Raw genomic sequence first — 24,804 nt, forward strand, 5'->3', positions numbered from 1 at the left:
AAGGTTGTCCACTACCAGACTTTGTCGTGTGTCCTTCCTGCCGGCCGGGAGCGGACATCGACATTTGGAGGCCCGCCCGGGGACTGATCACCCCCGAGACGTGGAAGTGGACAACGCTCCAGTACAGAGCTGCGAGACAGGTGAGTTGGGGATAAGCCTGGGCTCTGGGTGGCGCGCACCTACAGGGCTTTTAGACTCCCCTCAGGCTCACGCGTAAGTGGCGGATTCCTTGGGCCTCACGCGGTGAGTAACATATTAAAAGATGGGAAACATGTTAGGTAGCAACACTAAGAGCGAGGGTGGTTGTGGAGAAAGCTCTCAAGAGCTTACAAAAGTACGCAGGGTATCTGAGCAGGCCCAGTCAGGGAGCTCCCGAGAGGGGTCCGTCAAGGGGAACAAGGATGCTAAGGAGGAGGACGGGGCTCTAGCCTCGGAGTCGTCTGACTCCGAGGACGAGGGAAAGTTGAATGGCAAGGAGGCCAAAGAGACCAGCTGTCAGGAGCCTAAATCGCTCAATAAGGAGTCGCAGGGTTCTTTTCCAGCGTTGCCCCGCGAATTGCGCTCTGCTCAACCTGGTCTGCGGAGGAGTAGAGAGCTCCTGAGCGCTCCCCGGCGCGAGAGGGAGGCGAAGCCTTCCGCCCCACCTTGGGGGCCGTTTCCGGAGGCGATTCCTCGCCACGAGGCGGCCGCCTGGGAGCTCTCTCCCCTTTCGCCAGAACAGGAAGTGATGCACGGGCCCCCATTTTCCGCCCAATCATGGCCGCTGTCTTATGCTCCGCCGCCGGCGGGTCGGTATTTTTACAGGCGGCTTTGGCAGGGGGGACGCTTGTCTCATGAGGTACATCCACCTGGGATAGATAGTGGCCCCTACGGGATATTTCCTGTACAAGTAGCTATGGGCCAGGGACGCAATGTATGGGAGCCTTTTGAGATAAAGCAGATTAGAGAACTTAAAAATGCAGTTACAACCTTTGGGCCGACTGCGCCTTACACCATTGCCATGCTGGAGAATCTGTCTTCTGGGCCCCTCACCCCCGCGGACTGGATTCAGCTGGCAAAGGCGTGTCTGCCCTCGGGTAGTTACCTGGATTGGCGAGCCTGGTACACAGAGTTCTCTGCAGAGCAGGCTGAGAAAAACGCCGGTCGAGGAAATGGGAGCTAGGGATTTAGCTCAGCGGCATAAGTGCCTGCCTCGCAAGCAGGCAGTCGTGAGTTCGATCCCTGGTACTGATAAAAAGGAAAAAGACAAAAAAAAAAAAAAAAAAAAAAAAAAAAAAAAACGAAAAAGATAAAAATAAAAAATAAAAAATAAAAAACAAAAAGGGGGAGTAAGCCAAGGCCTGCCTCCAAAGGCGCGGTTATCTATGGCAGGACAATGGATGGGCCCGGATCCAGTGGTCAGCTGGAACCGAGGCGCGGTTTGTGTTTTCCCACAGGAACCGGGACGAGAACCACTGTGGATACCGGAGAGACTGACACGGGCAACAAAGCCCTCGACTGAAGATCAGACCTGCCCTACTGGAGATCCATCACAGACCAACCAATAAGATGAATAGAAATAGCGGTAGCCCGAAATGGACAAGAAGATCCTCAGGCATATGCATGGCTTGCTCAATTGGCCCACGACCGAGTCTAGATATGGCGGGCATCCCTCATTCTCCTCCATAAGGTGACAATACACAGCAGGGTAGGTGAGTCAATGACGGGTAAGAGCGTGCCTCCCCAGCACAACTCGACCTAAGCCAGGCCCTACCCCATCCTGCACGTAAGCCGCTGGACTGTTAGATGCTGCCCAGGTCTAAATTTCTCTCCGAGGGGATTTCTTTATGGAGAGGAAATGAGTGCAAGCTTGTGTGCATCCAGGTTCCGTCCAGTTTGTGCCTGGCCCTAGAAAAAGGACGAGGGCCTCAGGGCCTTGGCAGACCATGGCATGGCCAACCAGGGTCTAAGCCAAGGACCTACGGTGGACCTACACATAGGGCATAAGCCTCTGCACCCAGTCCAGGAAGGGCTACGATGCGCACATTCATAAAAAATAAAATAGGGGGAGATGTTGGGAGCCGCGTCTGTGATAGCTCGCCTTGCGCGGCGGACGTGAGGCCTGTAGTAAAGAGCAAAGCCTGAGGTAGATTACCCCTCCCATCGAATATGTTAGTTTCCTGCTTACCGCGTAAACAACCCGCTCAACAATATAGTCTGCCTGGCAACTGATGATGTTAGCCAATCAGCTTGCCTTGCTTACTTTAACATGATTGGACACTGTACCCGTATATATACCGGTGCCACCCCTGGGCGGAAGAAGAAGCCAGGTAGAAGCCCAGAAGTAAAAGCCCAAAAGGAGCCGCGGAGAGCGGACCGGTAGAGGCTTTGGGGCAGACTGAAGCACAAAAGGAGCCGCGGGGAGCGGACCAGAGGAGGCTTCAGCTGGGAGAACCCAGGGCAGGCTGTACGGAGAAGGAAAATAAAAAGAAAAGGTTGTCCACTACCAGACTTTGTCGTGTGTCCTTCCTGCCGGCCGGGAGCGGACATCGACAACAGCCCATCTGCTGTTTTGCCCTGTAGCTACAAAATGCTGTCCCCAGTCTATCGTGCAAAATCTGGTGGTAAAGATACATTCATCTGAGTTTTTGTAAAAGGATACTCAGTCAATATTACTTGGTTTATTCCTCCTCCCCATATCTATCTCTTCCCCAATTGTATAATTCCACGTTACAAATTTACCCAGAAAGACTGACATGACTAATATACTCACATACTCATGTTTTATAACTAAGGAACATAAGAACCCCATAGGTACTGAGCACTCTTAAAATTTTCTACTTTTTTGTTGAAAAAATAGCAGTAGCATTGCTAAGTGAAAGAAGCTAAATGCACACACATTTCTTACAAAGACCATTTTTATCTTCATAAGTGTAGGACTTTGGAATTATCAGTCATGTTCATATGATAAATCACAATGCTTATGCCAAAAGTTACCTTGAGAAAAGTTAATACTTTTTGATATTCACAAGGAGACAGAGAGAGAGAGAGAGAGAGAGAGAGAGAGAGAGAGCTGGAAAATACATGCTTGTTATATTTAGCTTTTTCTCTGCAGTGAGAATAGGGTCAACCTAGTTTTATATGATGTTTCTTCTCAAAGGATAAAACTTTCTCAGACCAGAATGACCTGCTTTAATAGAAACTGAGAGTGCACGAGGCTGTGAGAAAGTCTACGATACTGAGAAGTTGTGCTGGGCAGGGGACAGCTTGATAATCTGTTCAATGACATACATAATTCAGTGAGTGTTACCCAAATGTTATAAAATATTTAGGACCTTGGGGTTGTTGGAAATCAGTGATGTGCTTTAACCCAGATGTTCACTGGTGTGGGGTTGGGGATACAAGAAATCAGTTATGAAAAATCAGTTTTGTGGGACACTATGATTTTGAGTAAAAAGGGTTATTTATGGCACAAAGGTTTATTGCTTCAGATCCTTGGTGTGTAGCTCTTGCAAATGTAGCATAATTATAGAACTTGTAAGAAGATTGTTAAATATTCTTTGAAAAGGAGAATTTTGAAAACCAATATTCCAAGGCTGCTATTAGTAACTATTTGACACATACTCAAAAATACTTTTTGAAGAAATAAGCAAGAAGATAACTAATTATCCCAGCCTTCAGAATCTCTTCCTTTGATAAATTCTTGCAGTATTCTGAACCTGCTTGCTTCTCTCCCATGCTCAGACCCTTTGTTGAGTAGCTATTACTCTGGAAAGTCACCAGATCTCTAAGCCTCAGTCTCCTCTAAAGTAAGAAGAGTCCAAAATACATGTATGTGAAAGTATACTGTCAACTATAGGGGTTTTATTATTACTTCAAAATGTAATTATTGTCAGTTAACACTTGTTCAGAGACACTATTACATAGTTCTTGGAAACACATTTTGTAGGGATTCCCAGTGATAATATTTTGAATTATTGTGGAAAGATCTGGCTATACCAAATGAGCTGTTGTACAGCCCAAAGGAATGTTCCTTAACTTTCTTTTAGACTTCTGATATCAAGCTAGCCATGTCTGAGAATCATCAAAATGAGGCTATTCTTCATATGTAACCTTCCTAAAAGAAAAAAAGCCTGATATATCCACATTAACAACCAAGGTATCCAATTCTTTTGCAAAATAGCTGACATATAGAAAAACCTGTTCTCTTCATAATTTTTCCTTATCTCTTGTCTAGTGATCTGATTTGGTTTTTTTTTTTTCATAGATGTAAGAACAGTACAGAATCTATTCTATTATTGCTTCAGCTGCCAGGAAACTCGGTGTTGTGATTTGTGTTCAACTGAAAGTTCCTCATGACCTAATTAAAAAAAAATCGTGTTCTTCCCTTCTCTACTTCATTGGTCAGTTTTTAACCTTTTATTGTCATCTTATTGGTGCTTTGACTTTATTGCACTTGGGTGTTTATGGTACATCTTGAATCTCTCTTGGAAGGCAGGGTATTGATGGCACATATAAGAATGAATACTTTTTACTGCTGCTGAGAGACACTAGTACTTCTGTCTAAGAGCATTTTCATTTCTCAAGGTCTCCATGCAATTCTTTAACTGTTTTCAAGGAGTGCCCTTGACCCCATGGATTATGACTTTTTTTTTTGAGAGAATATGAACTGGCTGGGAAAATATAAACAACCAAGAGGTGCAATTTAAACAAAGCATTTCAGGTTAGTCATTGAACCAAAGTACAAGGCACACACTGTATATAAAGCCAATGAAATTAAATCTTGCACGAGCCTGCAAATGTTAAGTAAACAGATTCAAATCCCCTAAGTGAACATTGCTGGCGACTGAAAGAGAATATCTGCAATAGTTCAGCGCATCTGGGTCTTGCTTTGAGAGAACCCAACATATGAAAAGCAAACTTCCAGAACATATGGGTAAAGGTGATGATTCACATTACAAAGGGATTAGTGAGAGGGTCTCTTCAAATAGTTTAAGACTTTCATGACAGAGATGGAATTTATATAACTTTCAGGAACATGCTTGTTTTATGAAACACAATGTATCTTAGGAGCTAGAGCTCCCTAGAATGATTAATTATTCTTTCTCATCCCAAGGGATCTGCATATTTTAGACATTCGCAGTGAAGTGTCAAATGACAAGCCTTATTTTAGGATCAAGTCATTCAGATCCAATATTTTTGTCCTCTCTCAAATTTAGCACTCTACAGAGATTTGCTAAAAGAAAATATCTGTCTCTTAATAATGCTACCAATCAGTAACCTTGTTTCAGCTTAAAGAAGGAGAGAAAATTATCAGTGAGCCTTAAGGAGAGCCACAAGAAGAGGCAGCTCTGAATGGTAAAGTATTTTCCTAGTAAGCAAACAATCTCTGCTGAGTCAGGGTTACTTTAAAAATGATCTTTGACCCAAGGCAAGCTGCTTTAGGGACCAAGAAGGAATGAAAACAAAATTGAGGATTTTGAATTTTTCTTTTACCATGGATATCTGGTTTGAATATGTTTTCTCTAAACCTGTGCATCAATAGTGCTTTTATTTCAAAATCATTGTTTTCTATTCCAAAGGTAAAACTGTTCTGAATGAGTAAGGATAATATGAAATTCTCCTCAAGTATACTGACTGTTAAACTGCAACTTGCTGACTTATTCTGACCACCAAGTAATAATACATGGTAATGCCAGACATGGGCAAATAGAAGGATATATAAGAGTTAAGAGAAACCACTGGCATTTAATCTCTGCATTTTTCTCCTCCTTCATATACCTTCATGTTTAAAGCCTGGACCACCTATTGAACTTGCATATGACATATCAAGAATAAAAGGACAGGAGGCTGGGGATTTAAGCTCAGCGGCATAAGCGCCTGCCTTGCAAGCAGGCAGTCCTGAGTTCGATCCCTGGTACCGAAAAAGACAAAAACAAAAAACTAAAGACAAAAAACAAAAAACCAAAACAATCAAAGGACAGAAGCTACAAAAGCCTACTCTGTAAATAAACTTGGAAGACAAGTGATTTCAGTCATTTCCCTTAGCGAGGCATTTTCTACCAGACAGACATGTTTCCAAACAGCACTCACCATGGGCTGGTACAGCAACCTGGGGAGAATAGCAATAGACGAAACATGTCTCCCACCTTCTCTTTCCCATACAGAAGGCCAAACCCAGTAAACAGCTCCCTACAATGTGATTTTTGACAATATGAATTGTAATGACAAGATGGAGAACTGAGGACTGCATGGAGACTATAAGTATGACATGAGAGACTCTAGAATATGGTCCAGCCTTGTCATTTATTAGTTGTGCAATGTTATGTAAGTAATTGCCTCTCTGCAGTGTTATCCTTTTTCTGATCAAAATGAGCATGCTAATTTATAACTAACATGAATATAAGAAATCTGGCCACCTTAGCAAGATTTCTGAGACTGGAAAATAATTTAAAAATTGGACTTGTTGGGTCATGAATAGATATGTGAAATCTTCTATTTCCCAGATCTCCAACTTCCTCCCTGAGCAAGAAGAGAAGTTGCCTTCAGAGGTGAAAGGGGACAGCCATGTGTGGTGAGAGAGGGTGCAGTCAATCCTTTGAAAAGACCATCTCTGCTGTGGAATTGATTAGGAGATATATTCTAACAAACTGTGAATGACTCCAGCTCAGGGAAGGCCAGTCCTTGAACCTACTCTATATAAAAGATGCCCCCTCTACCGAGTCAATTTTGAAACCAAATATGAGAAAGAAAAGGGGCACTGGCACATTTCCTCGTTCTGTTGCTGCTCCCCACTTTCCCTGAAGTCCATTTTGGTCTTTAAACTCAACAATAAAACCACATCAGCAGTTCTCTATCCAAGAGCCAAAACACTCATTTGAAAACCGATTGCTGGAAGAGTGCATTTTACATACCTTCAGGATGATGCAGGGATTTGCTCTGGTGTACATGATAATCCCGTTGCTTTGCAGGGTTCTCAGGCGGAGAGCTAGTTTGAAGTTTTCTTCTTTGCTATTTTCAGAAAGACGGTATTTGATATAACTGTTTCCAGCAAAGCTAAGAGAAGTGTGTCCTGAAAAGACCATTACAAGAACATATATAATGTTTTAACATCCAGAAATGAGCAGGGACACAAGAAATCACCCAACAGCTACCCAGTTAGTTGATTAAAGATGGGGATAAGTTAACAAAGGTATCAAGGAGAAACCTGTTTTCATTGGAAACTTGTTTTCTGCTTCATGTTATGCTCTAGCCTCAAAATGAAAAAAATGTATTAACTTGTCAGTTATGAAAAATATATTAGTAATCTCATGTCAAGAGTAACTTGATAAATTCCATAACCTGGAATTTTTTAGTATCACTAATCTCAAAGTCACACTTTGTAAATTTAGCATTGTTAAATGAAAACTCCTAATCCTTCCCCACACACACCTGCCCCATCAATCCCTTTTACTTAATTACGTGTTCAAGAACTTGAGATTCTATGAAGTGAAAGAAAAGACACCATTTTCAAATAGTATCTCTGTTCCCCAAGTAACCTAATGCCAAACTTATTTCATTTACACTAAAGATGAAGAAAGGTAAGTGGCATAAAGGAAATTCCGTGCAGTCACAGTTCCATTTTCTGGTCATTAATTTTAAGGCTCCCCTTCCCAGAATCTTTAGTCTAATCTATCATTGCCCAAGTTTGAGTTTATCATTTTTATTACTTCCAACTTTATGTTTTTAACGAGCAAAATAACTGCTAAGAAGCTGCCTTGTTAGAGTGATGGTGGGAAGTGTAGAAGTATACAAATGGGTAATTACCATGGAAACTAAAGGTTTCTACATAGAAAACATTAAGGGGATGGTCATGAAGTGACACCAAAAGGAATAAGACATGGCTATGTGGTACTTACGTATCCACCTGCTATGTTATGACGTGTGTTAGGTGGTGGGGGAAGAATGATCTTCTTTTAAGCCTAAACCTTACGTGACTTAGGTAAGCATCCTTTCACTTCATGGACAGCACTACTCTTAATATCAACTCTGAAGGAATTTTTGCGTTCATTTTTCAGAAAATACTTCTTTCAATTTTAAAACTCAAAAGTGTATCAAAGTGTCGTGCACATAATAGGCATAACTATTTTTATTTTCCCTGCAATCGCTATTGTTACCATCACTTAATAAACACTATTTGGAATCCAAAATTACTATCAGTGTATCTGTATTTTAAATACAACTTACAACAAAAAGAGAACTCGACTGGTGCCAAAAATGAATACTTTTTTTAGAGGAAAGGAGTGGCAGAGAATATATGAATCAAAAGAAGCACTGAAATTTAGTGAATATCAGAAACAGAGGACCATTTGAAATAAGACAATCTAAGTATTATTTTCCCTTATGTGGAAGAAACACTTTTTCTTTCTGGAACATGCAGTCAGTTACACATTTCCAGTATAAAATCAGCTTACTTAGTGCTTTGGTTTGTTTAACTATAGAAGGCCAACAGGATTCACCTGGCTCTACCTCTGTTGATCTGTTTTGTGGAGAACACATGCTATGGTTCTACCCTTTCTGTAAGGAGTCCAGTCTTTGCATGTTTTCTTAGTACATCCTGCAGCTGTGAGAAATCCCAAGCAAATGTGAGTGTGGAGGTTAACTGAGCTCTATTCTGAAGGGCGATGTACACATATATAAACATCTCCTTGAATGATCTGGGCAACGTATTTTACTCAAGAGCTAGTGTTTCAATAATATGAAATTAGACTTGTTAATCCATGTCAATTTGCACCTGAACACTCTCCAAGCTTCCCTGGTGGACACTGGCAGAGAAATGGTCTCCTACTGGCTTCGTAACCGACACACTGCATGTCCCCGGGGCACGGCTTCTCCACACAAGGATCATTGGACCCTGGGCACAGTCCTCCTGTGACAAAGGGAGAGGGGGAACATGCATGGTCAGTATGCAGAAGAAATCACCCTAAATTTTAGCAAGCACAGGAATATATCAAGAGCTTGGCTTTTTAGTCTCTGAGCTGAGTAATACCCAGATGCCCATCACATGTTCCTCCATCTGCCAGAAGCTCACTGTCAGATCAAAGCCAGTTAGGTGCAAACAGTAAATAAAGTTTCTTCTTTAAGGGTAACATATGCTAAACTTGCACTTGGACCAATGTCAGCTGAAGAAAGATCACATACAAAGCCTCTGCTAGTTTTTGCTGGAGTGGATTTGTGCGCTTGACAGGCATCTGCATGCAAATAACCTGGATTTAGATTTCTCATATTGCCTGTCTCAGCCCTGAAATCTTTGAGGGAAGACTGTAGACAAGGTGAGCTGTTGATTCAAAGCAGGGAAAAAGACATTTCTAAAGAAAAGTATGAATAAATTGTCAAAGTGCAACTCACGTTGTTCCTAATTCTTCCTCGCACATGCTATTTTATTGATTAGCTGTAAGAGTGCCCTAGCAGCAATCGAAAGTAGTAGAATCACTCTTGGCAAAGGAAGGCTTCCTCTCTATCTGTTTGATGTTCACAGCACAGAAAGATGAAAGGTTAGTCTCTCCAAAGGGAAATCCTGGAAAGCAGATTAACTGATTAAGGCAGAATCCAGGGCCCAAGTGAGTTAGGTCAAAACTGTGGTGAGGGCAGATAGGGGTTCAATGAAGGAAGTGCTATTTTCAACAATCCTGGGTAATTCAAGTGTAACTGTTTCCCTTCCAACCTCAGAAGAGTTTGAGTGGTAACAGGACTATAGAAAAGGACCCTGATTAAAACTAACCCGTAGCACAAGTGGTCATTTCCTAAATGGGCAGTGGCCTAAAGGGAGCAACTCTTCTTTCAACCTGTAACACACTGTAACAACCTGTAACACACAGTGGCTTTGTTCCTTGGCAGTAATGAACCCACTATCAAATTCGTCTCCATGATGGCTCTTTCCTTATCATTAAGCGCATTGTCCCATGTCACAATCTTTTTTTTTTTTTTTTTGGTCCAAGAGAAAGCAGTAATGTAATGCTAACTACATAAAAACATTTTAAAAACTGCAATTCTCAAGAGGAGCAATACAAGTAGCACCAGCAAACTCAGAATTCATAAATCCTATTTCCCACTGGTTTATAGCTTAGTCATAAAAGGCACTTTTGGCACTGATCCAGCTTACAAAAGCTTAGAATATGGAGGTATTTTTAGCTGAAAAATTAGAATGATCTCTATAAAAGATTCTACAAGACTCACGTGCCCTGAAATATATCTTCTAATTTTCTTCCCCCAAATGTTTATTTTTCTCCCATATATTTATCAATACTCATGGAAATTAAAACAGTTGTTTGCATATCTCATGACTGACTTCAACAGGTTTTGATGAAGAATTTTTGTATAACTTTCAGCACATTCATTCAGCAACAAGAACAAAATAGTAATTTGCTGGATTCATTCAACAAAATCTTTTTTAAATAAATGGAGTAAAATGAGTCTTCAAGGCCAATAAATCTGGACATATAAATATGAAAAGAAGTGACATCAACATACAAACACATGAATATTGTGCCTTTTTTTTTTTTTTTTTTTTTTTGTCTTTTTCATTTTTATCGGTACTGGGGATCGAACTCACGACCGCCTGCTTGCAAGGCAGGTGCTTATGCCGCTGAGCTAAATCCCCAGCCCTGCATGAGTATTGTGAAACAAGATAATATGCAACTGCTGGATTACTTGGGCATTACCTCCCAGTTAGACACAGTTCATGTTTGTAAAAAGTACAACATTTCTATTGTGCAGGAATACCTTGTCCTCTTTTACTTTAATCTTTTATTTTTTCTGATCTAAGGATACACTATCAATTTCTACATTTCTGAGACAAAGCTGTAAATATTATATTTTTAGCCTGTTCTGCTTTTATGTAATGGCTGTATTGCTAAGAAATCTTGGATTAACATAAATCCACTTTAAAAGTCAGTTACAAACAAAAAAAGAGGGCTAGATAATTTCAGATCTGTGGCAGCAAAGGTGTTTATTCCTGTAGGAATCACAGTCACATATTTTAAAAAACAAAACAGCTATAAATGTATATAATAAAAGCTAAACACTGTATTTTAGCACAGATTCAGGTTTTGGGTAGTTCTATATTTTACTATGTTTTGTTTACCATTAACAGGGGCTGGTAGTTGCCACAGGGCTTTTTAGGTCATAACCTGTATCTCTGACTTTGAGTTAATGCACAAACTCACCAGTCTCGTTATTTCCTTGTGTTATTAGATATAGCAAGTCATACAATTAAATCATTCATTAATTCATAGATTATGCCAGCTCTAATCCCTACTATGAAAAATGTAGCTCAAGGACATATTTAAAAACATTTCTATAAACACAGAGCAAGCACATTCTGCAAATAACATTAAAATAAACATGAAATATAATGTATATTTATATTCACTCCAGAAACCATTAATTTTGATAGATTCTTTTTGTTTTTAGTGGGATTTTAGGGTCAAGGAATGTGTCTCAATGCTTTAAAAATCCTTTCAGAATCCTCTGGTCATAGCCTGAGACAAGCTAAACCGTAAACTTTAGATCTGTGGCTGTTTTGGATTGCTGTGTTCACAGGCTCGCTCTCTGGTGGCTCAAGGAAGCCCGAAGGCAGATTGGAGTCTGCAGGTCAGTGTGCTTGCATAGCTCTAGTTAGCTGGGGACAGAGGTGACTATGTGCACAAAATGTGGTGTGCTCCTACTAAAGACTTACAAAGTTATTGAAAAACAAGTTCCTCAAAACTAAGTATTCTCCGTATCCAACACTGCAGTCCTTTTCTTTCTGTAAACTACCATAAGAAATTAGCTCCTTTCTAAAATGTACATTATTAAGAGGGACTTCCCTTTTGAACACCAGCCTTAAAAAATGCTCTGTGACCCTGGGCCTTAGATGGACTGGGGTCTGAATGAACCTCTTTTCAGTCGAAGACCTAAGTTCTTTAGCTACATAAAATCCAGGATTCCTTAAGTGGATACTGAGGGGTTAACTTGTTTTCAGAAATCACCTGTTTAAGTCATTCCCCTTCCAGGGAAGTATAAATACCTATTATTGCTAAGAGCTTTAAAGACCAGCTCTCTGCTGGCAGAAAGTGCCTCATCAGCTCCTGAGTACCAGTTAAGAGACAAAGTGTCAACTCCTGTTGGCTTCTGGGAGGAAGTTTATCTTATTAACTATCATTAAATAATCCAGGTTTAATGAACTTGTGCTGTGTTCGGTGACAGCTTGGGGGATGGGGGTTGTAGACCTGCATACTGTGCATCTCCAGCATCCATCAATTTGGTACCAGCGTGAACATGAGCTACCACTTTATCAAGCTCACTGACACCGTTTATTGTGTGCCAGGGCAGGAACAGACGATTTTAGCTTCCTGTCACAACATAAAGCAGGGAGAGTTCCTCATTCCCAGGTCCCCTTGGGAAGGCAAGTTGTGTGACAGGAAAGGTTACTGACTGCATTGACAAGCTGCAGACCTAGATTTGATTTAATCACTATGTGGCCTTGGACCAGCTCCTTGGCTTTTCTGGGTTTCAATTTCCTTTTCAGAAAAGTTTGAATAATGATTCTTCTTAGTGTTGTGAAAATTAAATGAGCTAGTGTATGTAAAAACAACTTGTAAAGATTTTAAAATATTTAAACAAGGTCTCAACCTGGAGACCTCAACTTGACTTGGTAACATGGCAGAGATCTGAACTGGGTATAATATTTATGTGCCATGTTTTTTGGACCAGATTTGTGCTTTGTAAGTTGATAGATGATAGAAAATACATGTGCACGGAAGGCATAAAGCAAGACCTGGAACATTTCACTCATCAGCATCCCAGGCATGTGCTGCTGGGTGTCTGCACCACTCTCTCTCTCTCTCTCTGGTGCAGCTGGTGTTTATACACAAGTTTCCTCACCAGGAGAAATGTGAATGCAATGTGGCCAGTCTCTGGAAGAAGGTTTTCTACCTTCCGAAGGTTTGTTCAGTGGACTTTTTGGTTACTTTCTACAGTGTTGACAACGGTGGTTTGGAATGTGGAGGGAGAAGGGGTTCATTTCTTGAAGTTTTAGAAAGGTCTCACTGCCACATTTATGACTCTCCTCCATTTCTCTTCACAGCATCCCCATGGTTCCCTGGATTAAGTCTACACCATTAGCCAATACATCAGTATCTAGCTGTGATTATTATGCTGCCACTTTAAGCTGACTCAACCTCTTGATTTATGCCACAACCTTATTACACTGAAGAATCCAATAACTCATGGTAAACATCTCACCCCCAGGACTCATGTACTTGCCAAGATGCCACGTCCTGGCCAACACCACATAAGCAAATCAGCTGCCTTCTTAATTCATGGCCTGTAAGAAGTGTTCTGATACACTGTTCTAATACATTTTCCTGACGTCTGTGTTTTGAAGTAATCTCTTGTACGGGCCCAGAGGCAGAGGCTCCCCAGAATGTTGTTTGCTTGATTCATCCGTCTTTTTAATATGATTTCACTAAAGGATGAGTGTAGTTTCATTTTCCCTTGGGACCCTGTGCATGGATGGCATACATATAAGGAAATTTTCATGTTAAGAAGCAGTGACAAAACCTCTTCTGGCACTTGGGACTCATGTATGCCAGAGAGGAAGGATCTACAGAGACATATCTCCTATGAATAGAAAATAGAAACATTCCCATTTGTAGGAGGACCTTTTCTTTTTAAGATTCAGATACAATGCTGAGGTTTTTCCACAATACTAGTATTGGGAGTACTGGCTCCCTCATCAATTAGTATTAACAAAGACTGACCTCAAAACAAACTCGATTTCAGAGTTTTATTTATTTGTTTAAAAACTCATAAAGCCAAGTATTATATTGCTTTTTATTACCTTGTGTTGATTAGAAATTCATCACCATGGCTACTTACCAGCAGACTCTGTTTACCTGTTTTACCATATTCCTCCCAAGGACTATCCTTGCTCCATCTCCTCTAGCCCAGTCGAACTTCTTGTCATCTGCCTAATGCTATGATGCTATTTCATACTTCATGGAGATGAGGATGACATGAGAATTTTTCTCCATGTATCTATAGCATCCTGTCCAAGGCTTGGTGGCAAACAGTATACAACTGCTCAGTGAATGAACAAACAAGATGGTGCCCACAATTTGAGTCTTTCTTTTCACAGCTTTTGCTGATTAGAATGAATTCCATGCTTGGCAAAAAAAAAAAAAAAAAAAAAAATCCATATGACAAGCTTCATTGCTTCTAATGCCTTTTAGACTTCTCCAAGTTGAACTGATGACTCTCTCGGTTATGCCTGCTCTGTGCCCCAATTACAGAACCTGTAACTCTTTGTAGTATGTGTTTGTTTACAGTCAAGGAGCAAAGGGACTTTTCTTGTTTGGCTAGGAAATGAAGATTCAAAGGATCATAATAACTGCCCTGAGTTATCTAACGTGCTGGCTATAGAGGTGGTGGTTAGATAGGTTAGATTCTGGGTGAGTCTAAAGCAGTGATGGCAAATCTTGGGCACACATGTCTCAGCAAGCTGTTTGTATCATTGAAAAGGTTTGTCATCACTGGAATAACAGAGTTGTATTTTGTTACAAAGAGATGGATTTTTGTGCACTGCTGTATAAGGCAGAAGATCATTTCCAGGCTGTTTTGTGAGCCCCTAGCACTGGTGATCAAAAGTGGGGTGAATTAGCATTCCAACAATATAGTAAACAGGATGTCTGCATGTGTCAAAGACTGGGAAACTTCCAAGTTCTTTCCAAATCTGTATAAAGGTGGTAAGATTCAGTTATTGGGACATGCTTTTGAGTTTGATGGTTAGGTAAGACTCCTGGTTCACCCATTTACTACCTCTGTGACCTTGAGTAAATCAATTGAACTTGTTGAATTTTAGTTTCATTAATTTTGAACAAAGTTAATGATACGTACTTTTATAAGATCATAATGAGGGTTTAGTGCAGTTATGCATGCCTGAAAAAGAGCGTGTGGAAACTGACAACAGCTCAACATGTGTTAGTTGTAATGTCTGTCCCTGCCTTCATCTCTGCACTAAAATGTACACTATTTCTCCCTTCATTGGCTCGCATGCTCCTTGGTCTGTAACTCTCTATCCTGGATACCTAGATTGTAGGCATCTTTCCAGACCTCACTCAAATAGCATTACCTCCAGTGCTTCAGTGTTCTCAATACCTTGAATACCTCCTATGACAATCCTGTCCCTCCACTAACTGATGGTAATGCTTCATTCATTTCACTGGAAACTCTAGATTCTATTCTGTGTTCCCTATCTGAAGAAAAATGACAAATCAGTCAACCACTTCGGTCATTGCCCTTATAAACACATTTAGCTTTAAACTCTGATGATCTCACTGGGAGTCCATCATCCCAGATGAGTCTTTTTTTTATCAGATTTTTGAGTCAATGAAGTTTTAAAACATGAAATTCAGCACAATCCTGTAGGTTGTTCTTGTACCCTTTCCTTTTACTTTCCTTAGGAGAGCTCCAGGAAATACATCACTCTACATTTGTTTTAAGTTGGTGTCAAACATTTTTACTTAAGTTAAAGTGTTCATTCAACACCTGAAGTTCATCAGGAGCTATCTTTGACACTATACATCCTTTGAAATTCTGTTCAAATATAATACTAGATGATTTAATAGCTTATTTGGATTTAAAATTCAAGTCTGCTTTCATTTTGTTAACACAACTCAGCATTTTGGTTCAAGATGCTAATGATGATAATTGGGCCCAAAAAATCTACATGAGAAAAAGATGAGTTGCAAATTGGGAAGAGGATAGAACACAAAGGCCAAATCTGTATAAACATTACTATACGGGACAGAATGGATAGCCACTTCTATTTATATGTTAATTATTCCACTAAGTCCTGGAATAGACCATTTAATGATTCTGTCGGTCTCCCAGGGTAAACATAAGAGCAGCCTATACTAGTTGTCTCTGTGTGTGTGTGTGTGTGTGTGTGTGTGTGTGTGAGTGTGTGGGGAGGGAGTATTTGTTGAATTTAGTGCTTCTCCTTTCCAATAAATGAGAAAATGCTTACTGCTTACTTTAATGTAAATTCTTCACTGTATTGTTATTTAAAAGGAAACTGCAGAAGTGAGCGAGATTACTATTAAAATGAAGAGCTTCATGTGTGAAATGGTTTGGATTTATAAGGATGAACATCATGTTGTCTCCCTAGTATAAAATATTGAAAGAGTTAATGGTATTCAAAATGTACAACACGTAGTGTGAAGGTGAAAGGGGAGGAAATGTCTAAAAAGGGAAGGTGGTAGCCACTGTTAATTCCCAATTACCTTGTTTTGAAGTCCTGTTTCATCTTTATTAGTTTGTTTGGTTTAGTTTTATTCTGTTTTGTTTTGTTAGATTCTATTATGTCTGATGGTATGGGCAGCTATTTTGAAGATAACAAGATATACTATGGTAGCCTTTGTTGATTTCCTATTTTCTTGTTTTGAAGCGCTGTATCACTTCCATTGTTTTGTTTTCAGTGGTTCTATTCTGTCCTGTTTTGTGTGATTTTTATCATTTCTATGGTATGGGTAGCTATTTTGAAGATAATAAGAGGCATTATGGTAGCCATTATCTTGTTTTGAAGTCCTATATCACTCTCACTGTTTTCTTTTAATTGGATTTATTGTTTCATTTTGTTTGATTTTATTCTCTTTAAAATAAACTTAAAAAATAAACTAAAATGAAGAGCTTTTTCCTTGAAATTGCAGGAAATATTTTCCTCTTTGGGTGTAAGATTTGTCCATGATTGATTTCCTGACCACTAGTTTTAGTCTCCCAGTTTGCAGGGGTAGACCTCCAAGCTGTGGCATAAACATGCTATCCATATCTGAGTGCGGGGCTCACCTCTTAGTCAGCCCTCTGCATACTAGAGGCTGAGAGAACTCTGCCTTCCTGGAATGGTATCATGAGAATGGCAATCAGTCTGTGAGGAAGATAGGAGTGAATATTCTTATACAGTACATGGCACTGAGGTTATAATTCAAGTAAAAAAATAGAAGAGTCCATGATATTAAGATGCAGGAAATGAAGTAGGGGACTAAGAAGATCCTATACTCCATCAGCATGCCACTTTCACCAGCAGTACAGCCCGGGGCATGGAGCATCACTACTGCATTTATAAAGTAGAGATTATCATACATCAGTAGCTACAGATAAGGATGGACTTCAGGGCCTTTTGATTTTCTTTTACCACTAAAATACAGAATTTTATTTGACAACTTAATTATAAGTGACTGAAAGAAGAGAAGAGACTGACTACTTGGCCTGACTATACACAGAGCTCTCACTGAAGAAATGGTCTTCATGGGCTTCTTCTTGGGCTATCCTGGGGTGGAATGGCAAAAACTCCAGACATTCTTCACTTATTGGGAGAAGACAGGTTTACAGGGAAGCAGCAACAGAAGTGCACAAGGGCATTGCCTAGAATCTTTTTGCATATAAGATATTAATCTTAAACAACTTAAACAACAGCTCAATCTCTTCTATCCCTAACAAAGTATGTCTTTTAAAGAAATTCTGCAAATCCTGCCCACCATTTGTCTCTTTTAAATGAACTCATATTTATCTCCAAAGCACATATATGGTACCTGTGCATAAGTATAATAGAAGGCCACAAGAAGGACTACTACTTTCTGTTTTCTAACAGTTATTTTGGAAGTGCTTTAGCACGTAGGTGCTTGCAAAACTGGTTTCACCATATCCAGGTTCCAAGGGAAAACACTAAGTTTTTTTCAGTTTGAATCTTCAGTGCCTAGGACATTACTGCCTTCACAGATTTTTTGCTCTGATTTTTCAGAGTACAAAGATTAATTAGATAGTATAATTTCTCCTGCAGAGTCTGCTCCGTCCTGTCCTATCCTGAACACTTTTGAAGCATGCTGTGAGTCTCTGCATGGAGGCCTTAGCAGAGTTTTGATGCATAAGTCAGTCTGTCTGAAAAGGAAATCAGGGAAAAGCCCAGGTAGTTGGCATTCATAAATTCTGCATGCTGATAACATCTGTCAGAAATGCATTTCACTTAAACAACACGCACAGTGTAAGCTATTTTGCAGTGAACTTACATATTCCACACATGTGATCATCACTGCATCTACCTGATGAGAAAGAGCTAACAGAATTCATGGGTACCGCTGAGTGAGTTTCCAGAAGTGAGTGTTGCCTGCACTGCTTAGAAGCGGTAAAAACTTTTTCTTGAAGGCTCCATGAGCCTTAGGTTCTCCATCAAATAACTACAATCAAGAAATTTCTGCAAGAGAAAAGGTCAGGGATGCTGTGTGTCCCTAGTTCTCTTCAAAAGTATTTTACAAATGGCCTCCATTATGGCTATAGTCCCCGTAGACCAAGCTGACACTGAATAGAAAAAAACTCTGGGTGTAATTTTCTGAGAAGGCAGTGACTTGATGGCTCCAGACATCTGAGAGTGGTGAAGGAGAGAAAGAAATGGTTTTAACTGACCACTACAGCCATCTGACTCCATGCAGCTATGACCTCTCACAGCAGAGGTCAAAGTTCAATGACTGTAGTTACATCAATAAACATGAGCCATCCTGTTTCTGTGGCTCTGACGGTTGAATCTATTCCTTGACTGTACTCCCGAACATCTGGCCCCTGAACTGCCCTAACCCTCTGCAACAGCTTTCTCACTTGTTCCCCTGCCTCTGGCCTGACCCCCTCTCATCCATTCCCCTCTGCAGCCCTTTGTGATAGACAGAGCTGATCCCGCTACTTCTTCACTACTAATGAGCCAGGGGTTCCCACTGCCTGGGGATAATTTCTAAATTCTTCATTCTGGCTAATGGCCCTTGTGTGATTACTGGGTCTGCTCTCTAGTCTCATTTGTCATCACTGCCATCTCGTTTCAGTGACAAAAAAGCTCTTTCAATCTCCTCATGTTGGTTGTGCTCCCACACTTAAGCCTTCCCATGCAAGCTGCTTCTTGCCTGGAACAATCTCCTTTTGCTCCCCTAATTCCTACTTGACCTGTATCTCAACCTGCAGGACACTCCCTTTAGGAAACCTTCCCTGTCACTGGGCTATTCCTCAGGATTTTGTACTTCTAATGATACTTGCCACATGGGCCTGCCTGTCTGTCTATTCTGCTCCCAAAGCTAAAGCTCTACAGGAATGAGGATTGGCTTGTCATGTTTCTCCTGAAGCTTCAGCATCTATCATAGTTACTGGGCACACAGTAGGAGTTCAGCTAATATTAGTTGAATCAGTATTATGTGCCAGGAATTTCTAGTCCTAACATCTCAGGAGATAAGAAGGGATTCGCTAAACCACACTCACCATTACAGGTACAACGCACATTCCTATAAAAACGTGGACACACAAAACTGATGCGAGCTGTGCTGTAGGTCATGAGTGCATGGGAATCCAATGACAAGCCTTGCTCACAGTGCTGCTCCTGACAGTCCAGCCCTGAGCAGTTCTTCTCCAGGATGGCTGCGATGCGAATGACATTCTCCAGGTGCCGCCTGGCACTGGACAGCTTTTGGATCAGGTAGGCTGGCTTGTAGAACTCACTGCTGTGCATCTCCACAGCAAATAGCATGTCCAGCTGGTTGGTGCCTGCCACGGGCTGGATGCTGATGATGTGCAGGCTGTCCTGTTTCTGGGTAAGGACTGCATTCCTCAAGGTACGCCGGAAGCCATGCATGTGCAGACCCACGAAATCCTCAGGGGACACATTCTCAAAGCGGATGGTGACAGTGTTCTGCAGCATCTCATGCACCAGTTGCTCCACATGCACAACCACATCGATGGGCACCTGGAAGCGGCCATCACTCACAGACACATTCAGGACATATTTGCCACTGTCCAGGCCTCCCAGGGCAATGATTTTCCCATCGTGACTGTTGACTTTGAACAAACTTTTCTGCTCTGATTTCAGGGCAAATGTGAGCACGTCATACATATCTTGATCTGTGGCATGGATTTTTCCAATAACCCCACCAGGAAAATCATCCTCCATGGTGACAATGAAGATTTCCAGGGGGATGGCTGTGGGCTTGTGGATACTTTCTTCAATGACCCTCACACGGATATAGGAATGAGAAACTTGCTGTGGTTTTCCTGAATCCTTTGCCTACGGCAATCAAGAAAGGAAAAAAATAAAGGATTGAGAAAAACATAATAAATTTTAAGAACCCTTCAAATGGAAGACATCTATAGTTTTAAACAGACTTGCTTCTTCCTCTATTCCTGTCACTATTCTTAAAAATGCCGAGGATGTGCATTTACATAAGAGGAATGATTTATCACCTTCAGTTCCCTTATGTACACTTTGTTATGGATAATAAAATGTGTCAACACAATAAAACCAGTGGGGGTGAATTGAGGAGGAGGTTGGGAGTGCTATGAGACCCAACATGCCCACAACAGGCTGGCCTTGTTTATATTTTGGATAAAAACCACAGGGAAAAACCACATAAAATGCATTTCCACTTAAAGAAGGAATCTTTATTCTCTGTTAGTTTCTTTCCTTTTGACTGGACTGAATGGCACCTTTCCACACATTTAAAAAAACAACATTATTTAAGTGGGAATTACATCAAAGTGCAGTTTAGAATAAAAAGTAGCACAAAAAGAAGAAAACAAGTAGCATGGAAAAAAAAACCCTTTCTCTTGCTTCTTTATGTAAAAATCAGTGGAACAAATCACTGACAACAGATCTTTGCTGAGCACCTGCCACATGCAAGATGGAGATAGTTAGTGGTTCAAGGCTTCACAAGAAGGACATATTCCTGTGGATTGGCTGAACTGGGAGGGATCTGTGGGTGTACGGTCACAGTGATCTCACAGGTCTGGCAGGAAGGCAATGTAAGAGCAAGTGCCAAGGAGACATACAGATAAAACATTGAATTGCTCATGGAGTTGAATGAGTTTAACCTATGCAAAAATATTACATAGTAAAATGCCATGCAAATATAAAAAATGAATATTGCTACCATCGTCACCATAGGTTGCTCTCTGTGATTAACTGTGGGCTTAAAAAATAACTGCTTTACTGATGGGATCCAAATCTTGGTGTTGGAACAGTTACTACGCTGGGAGTTTCGTGTGCTTCTCATCTTGTTATACAGCCTTTGCACACCTCCGACTTTTGCCTTCTGTCTCATTTCATGTCACACAGTCTGGTGACCTTGAGGAACTTAAATGGTGGGAAGCTAGTGCCAGCTGAGTCCCTGGTTTCCTCTTGTCTCCTGGGGAAGGCCTACCAAGCAGAGGCCACAATAAGGCTAAATTCCAGCAAGACAAGACTGATAGCTTCCTCAAATGAAGTAATGGAATGTAATATTCAGTATAAAGCAACAAGCATTGATCAAATAATTGTCTTTGTGGGCCATTTAAGACCCTGAGAATTTTCAAAATGCAAATTTAGGCCTAATAACTGTCTACTAGACACAAGCTACAGGAAAGTCTTTTCTGAACAATGCACATCCCTTCCTTCCTGTTCATTTTCACACAGAGAGACCATTTTTATTGGTGTGAAATTGAATTTGAGTTTAAAAGAACATTCCTTCACTGTAATGAATTATGCTGACAACTCAACAAAGAAAAACCAATACAAGAGAGAAAGATGCACTAGAGAGAAAGGTGGTCTGAAGCGGATGGAGATAAGGCCATACCTGGACACACAGCACATATTCTGGAGAATCTGTGTGTTGGAAAACCACTGCTGACCGCAGGATCCCATGAGAATCCAACACAAACTCCTCCTCTTCATTTCCCGACAAAATTGAGAATGAGAAGGGAGGACCATTATGAAAGGAGTCTCTGTCTGTCACCACCAGCTGCAAGATGCTGGTCCCCACTGGCTTATTCTCCTGCATAAAAGAACATAGTAAAAAGGAAGATAAAATTATACCTCTCTTCATATAAAAAAACAAACAAAACAAAACAAAAGCAAAATAAAACACCATCGCATACTGAGAGTGCTATGCTAGAAAACCAGGCTTTTAGTGGAAGGGATTCCCTGTGATATTATCTTATCTTTGAAAACATACTAGCCTCTGCAAGTACCTGTTTCTCATCTGTGGATATCTTCCAACTACTCCCCCAAGAGATGGTATACTACTGGTGAGCACACAGGCCCTTCTTTGAATGGTGGTAGGTTTTACAGACATTATAGGAGACACCTTGTCCTCCACTGGCTTGCAGTACCCTTGGAGAGCTCCTTCCAGCCTTAGTGTCTATGCTGGAAATTCTCTCAGGACAGGAAAGCATTGCCTTCTGGTGATAGGAAGGCATCCCTCACACTTATCACAGCCCCAATTATGCTGAGGCCTGAGCAGCACTCTCACACAATCTCACAATATCAGACATCTTGGGGGAATGCTGGGAACTTCCTAGTCAAAACACAAAGGCTTAAGCTAGGTAGATTATTGAACTTACATTTACACCCCAAGAACACAGTTTTGCCTGGTGAGAGAAAGCACATAGAATATTTCTCAACTTCAGAGTAAAGAGAAAAGGAATCTTTTTTTCCCCTCTTTTTTCGTACTGGGGATCCAACTCATGACCTCACACTTGCCAAGCAAGTATTTACTCCACTGAGTTAAACCCTGGGACCCGAGAGAAGGAATCTTTAATTAACTTTGTCAGGATTATTGGGAGAGCAGACACTGTAATGTAATCATTATTTTGCAAATCTCTCTGCCTTTTTCCCCTCATGGGAAAACAAAAACTCATTTTAGTTCCTTCTTGGGTCAAAAGTTATCTTCACTTTGAAAGTCTGGATTACATTCTGTGTAGCCCTTGCTCCATTGTTTGGACTTCAGCATTATCCAACCATCACTGGTCTGCAGTCTGTTGTATGTGTTCAGGCTTCTCACAAGATTGACTTAAATGGGTTTGGTCACAAAAACAGAGACACTGATCCGCAGCAGAGTTGAAGGTAGGCCCACTCAAGTTTTATATGCTGAACTGGTCTTAATGAAATCCCTGTGTCAGAATGAAGAAATTGTTCTGGGCTGGAGAAAGGAGGCATCTATTTCAAAGGTGAAAGAAAAGAGAATCTCACAGACCTCTTATTCGTTCCTTCTCACAAGAACTAGACATGGCCTCCCTCTGGAGCCCATCAGGGGATTGCCTCAGCTCAGAGAAGATTTACTGTTTCACATTGGCTACATAGTCAGCACTGCACAAAACAAAAGATTGATTGATTTGTTTGCTTGATCTATAAAGGCTGTTTCCTCCACAGAGAGAGGAAGAGAAAGAGAATGTGTGCCCTTGGGTCACTATCTGAGAATGTAGGGTATAAAATACCACAGGCGGGCCCAGTCCTGTGGAGAAGGGCCCTAGCCACCACTCACAGGTTGAGACTTGTTCCTTCACCACTGACTTCCTGTTGTGCATTTGAAAACAGCCTGTCACGTTGATAGATGCATGCTATAAAACTGAACACAGAGTAGGAAAAGCCCATTTGTTTTGGGTAAAGCACACAGTGATGGCGAGACAGAGAGTGAGCTCCCTGGTAGATGACAGTCAGTGGCACAGCAATCTGACAGAAGGAAATGGAGGACAGTGAGGGCTCTGGTGGGAGCAGCACAGTGATCCACATACACAGCTGCATCGGAAGAAGCATCGGAGGACTGGCAAGTTGAAATCCTCCCAGGAAGGAACAGGATTGTGCTGATAAAGGACAAGTGGATGGTTCAGCAGACTGGGAGCAGGAGAAGGCAGCTGTCAAAAGTCAACTCAAAAGTCTTCAAGGTTATCCCAAAGAGCTCTTAAGACTCGGCACACTTGCACCTTTTCTTCTATCCACAAAGCTCTGGATGATTTTGTAACCAAACTGGCATCAATATGTGTGCCAGGATACACACATCAGTTTCTGTCTACTCCAAGTCCTTCACAATATTCCTAGGCTGGATTTCCAGATCCTTCTAAAATTGGGCTTCTAGCTTCTAGAAATATTGGAAAGTAGGTAGAGGAAGCTCTGCTTCTAGTACCATGCTCATGACATATCTTGTGAATAAAAAATAAATGGAAAGGAGATTCATTCTTTCTGAGAGCAGAATGCCAGAAGTGTGTTACTTTATCTTGAAATCTAATTTTAAAGAGCAGATGTATTTAAAGTACCATACAAATTGCTTATGGAACATTAATTTTAATGATTAGCAGCTCTATCCTGATGACTAACCTCCCTTTGACTGATGAGATGGCTCATGTCAATCTCTCTCCCCTGTCAGAATAGCAGTTGTTTGAAGATAATAATCTGACATTATGAAAAGAGAGGGCTTTTTTTTTCCCTCAGGAAACAGACTCAAGTTCAAATTCTGACTCTGTCACTTATCAGCTGCACAGTCTTGGATGAATGACTTAACCTACACCTGTAAAGTGAGTGTCAATCCACAATGTCACTTCACAGTTTGCTGTTGGGACAGATTGTATAGATAAAGCATCTAACACTGAAAGAAACTGGTCATTGAAAATTCTTGCTAATGTTTATTCATCAGTTATGCCAGAAGAACCAGGCTCTTCACACTCGTTCTGTGAATGGAAAGTAGATATTAAGCAATACTAACAAAAGCCCTAATGAGTGCTTTGGTCTGAATGTCATGTGTCCTACTGTTTCTTAATGAAACAGTACTGAATGGAAGATCCATTGGGAAGGATGAATGTTCTTATAAAAGAGACCCAATACAATTTGTTAGCATTTTCTACCATTTGAGGACACAACTAGATGTCAGCATCTAGCAGAGACCAAGTCCTCATCAGATGCAAAATTTGATGAAGTTTGCTATTAGGTGTCCCAGCCCCCAAAACTTTCAGCAATAAGCCTCTGGTGTTTATAAG

The 24,804-nt window shown here is 40.9% G+C and overlaps 1 protein-coding gene across 7 annotated transcripts in view; it reads right to left on the reverse strand.

The window, feature by feature from the left end:
- Positions 1–24,804, reverse strand: part of Fat3 (FAT atypical cadherin 3) — a 646,812-nt gene that overhangs the window by 30,714 nt on the left and 591,294 nt on the right. For all 7 annotated transcript variants that reach the window (XM_063256268.1, XM_063256266.1, XM_063256271.1 and 4 more), the window contains 4 exons: positions 21,633–21,830; positions 19,291–20,089; positions 8,753–8,887; positions 6,894–7,051 (listed from right to left, as the gene is read on the reverse strand). In XM_063256268.1, coding sequence (XP_063112338.1) covers positions 6,894–7,051; positions 8,753–8,887; positions 19,291–20,089; positions 21,633–21,830 — 1,290 coding nt within the window. The remainder of the gene's footprint in view (positions 1–6,893; positions 7,052–8,752; positions 8,888–19,290; positions 20,090–21,632; positions 21,831–24,804) is intronic.

Source organism: Cavia porcellus, unplaced genomic scaffold (assembly GCF_034190915.1).
Source record: "Cavia porcellus strain 051 isolate PalLab524CR breed Dunkin Hartley unplaced genomic scaffold, mCavPor4.1 scaffold_9, whole genome shotgun sequence".
Classification (NCBI taxonomy): domain Eukaryota; kingdom Metazoa; phylum Chordata; class Mammalia; order Rodentia; family Caviidae; genus Cavia; species Cavia porcellus.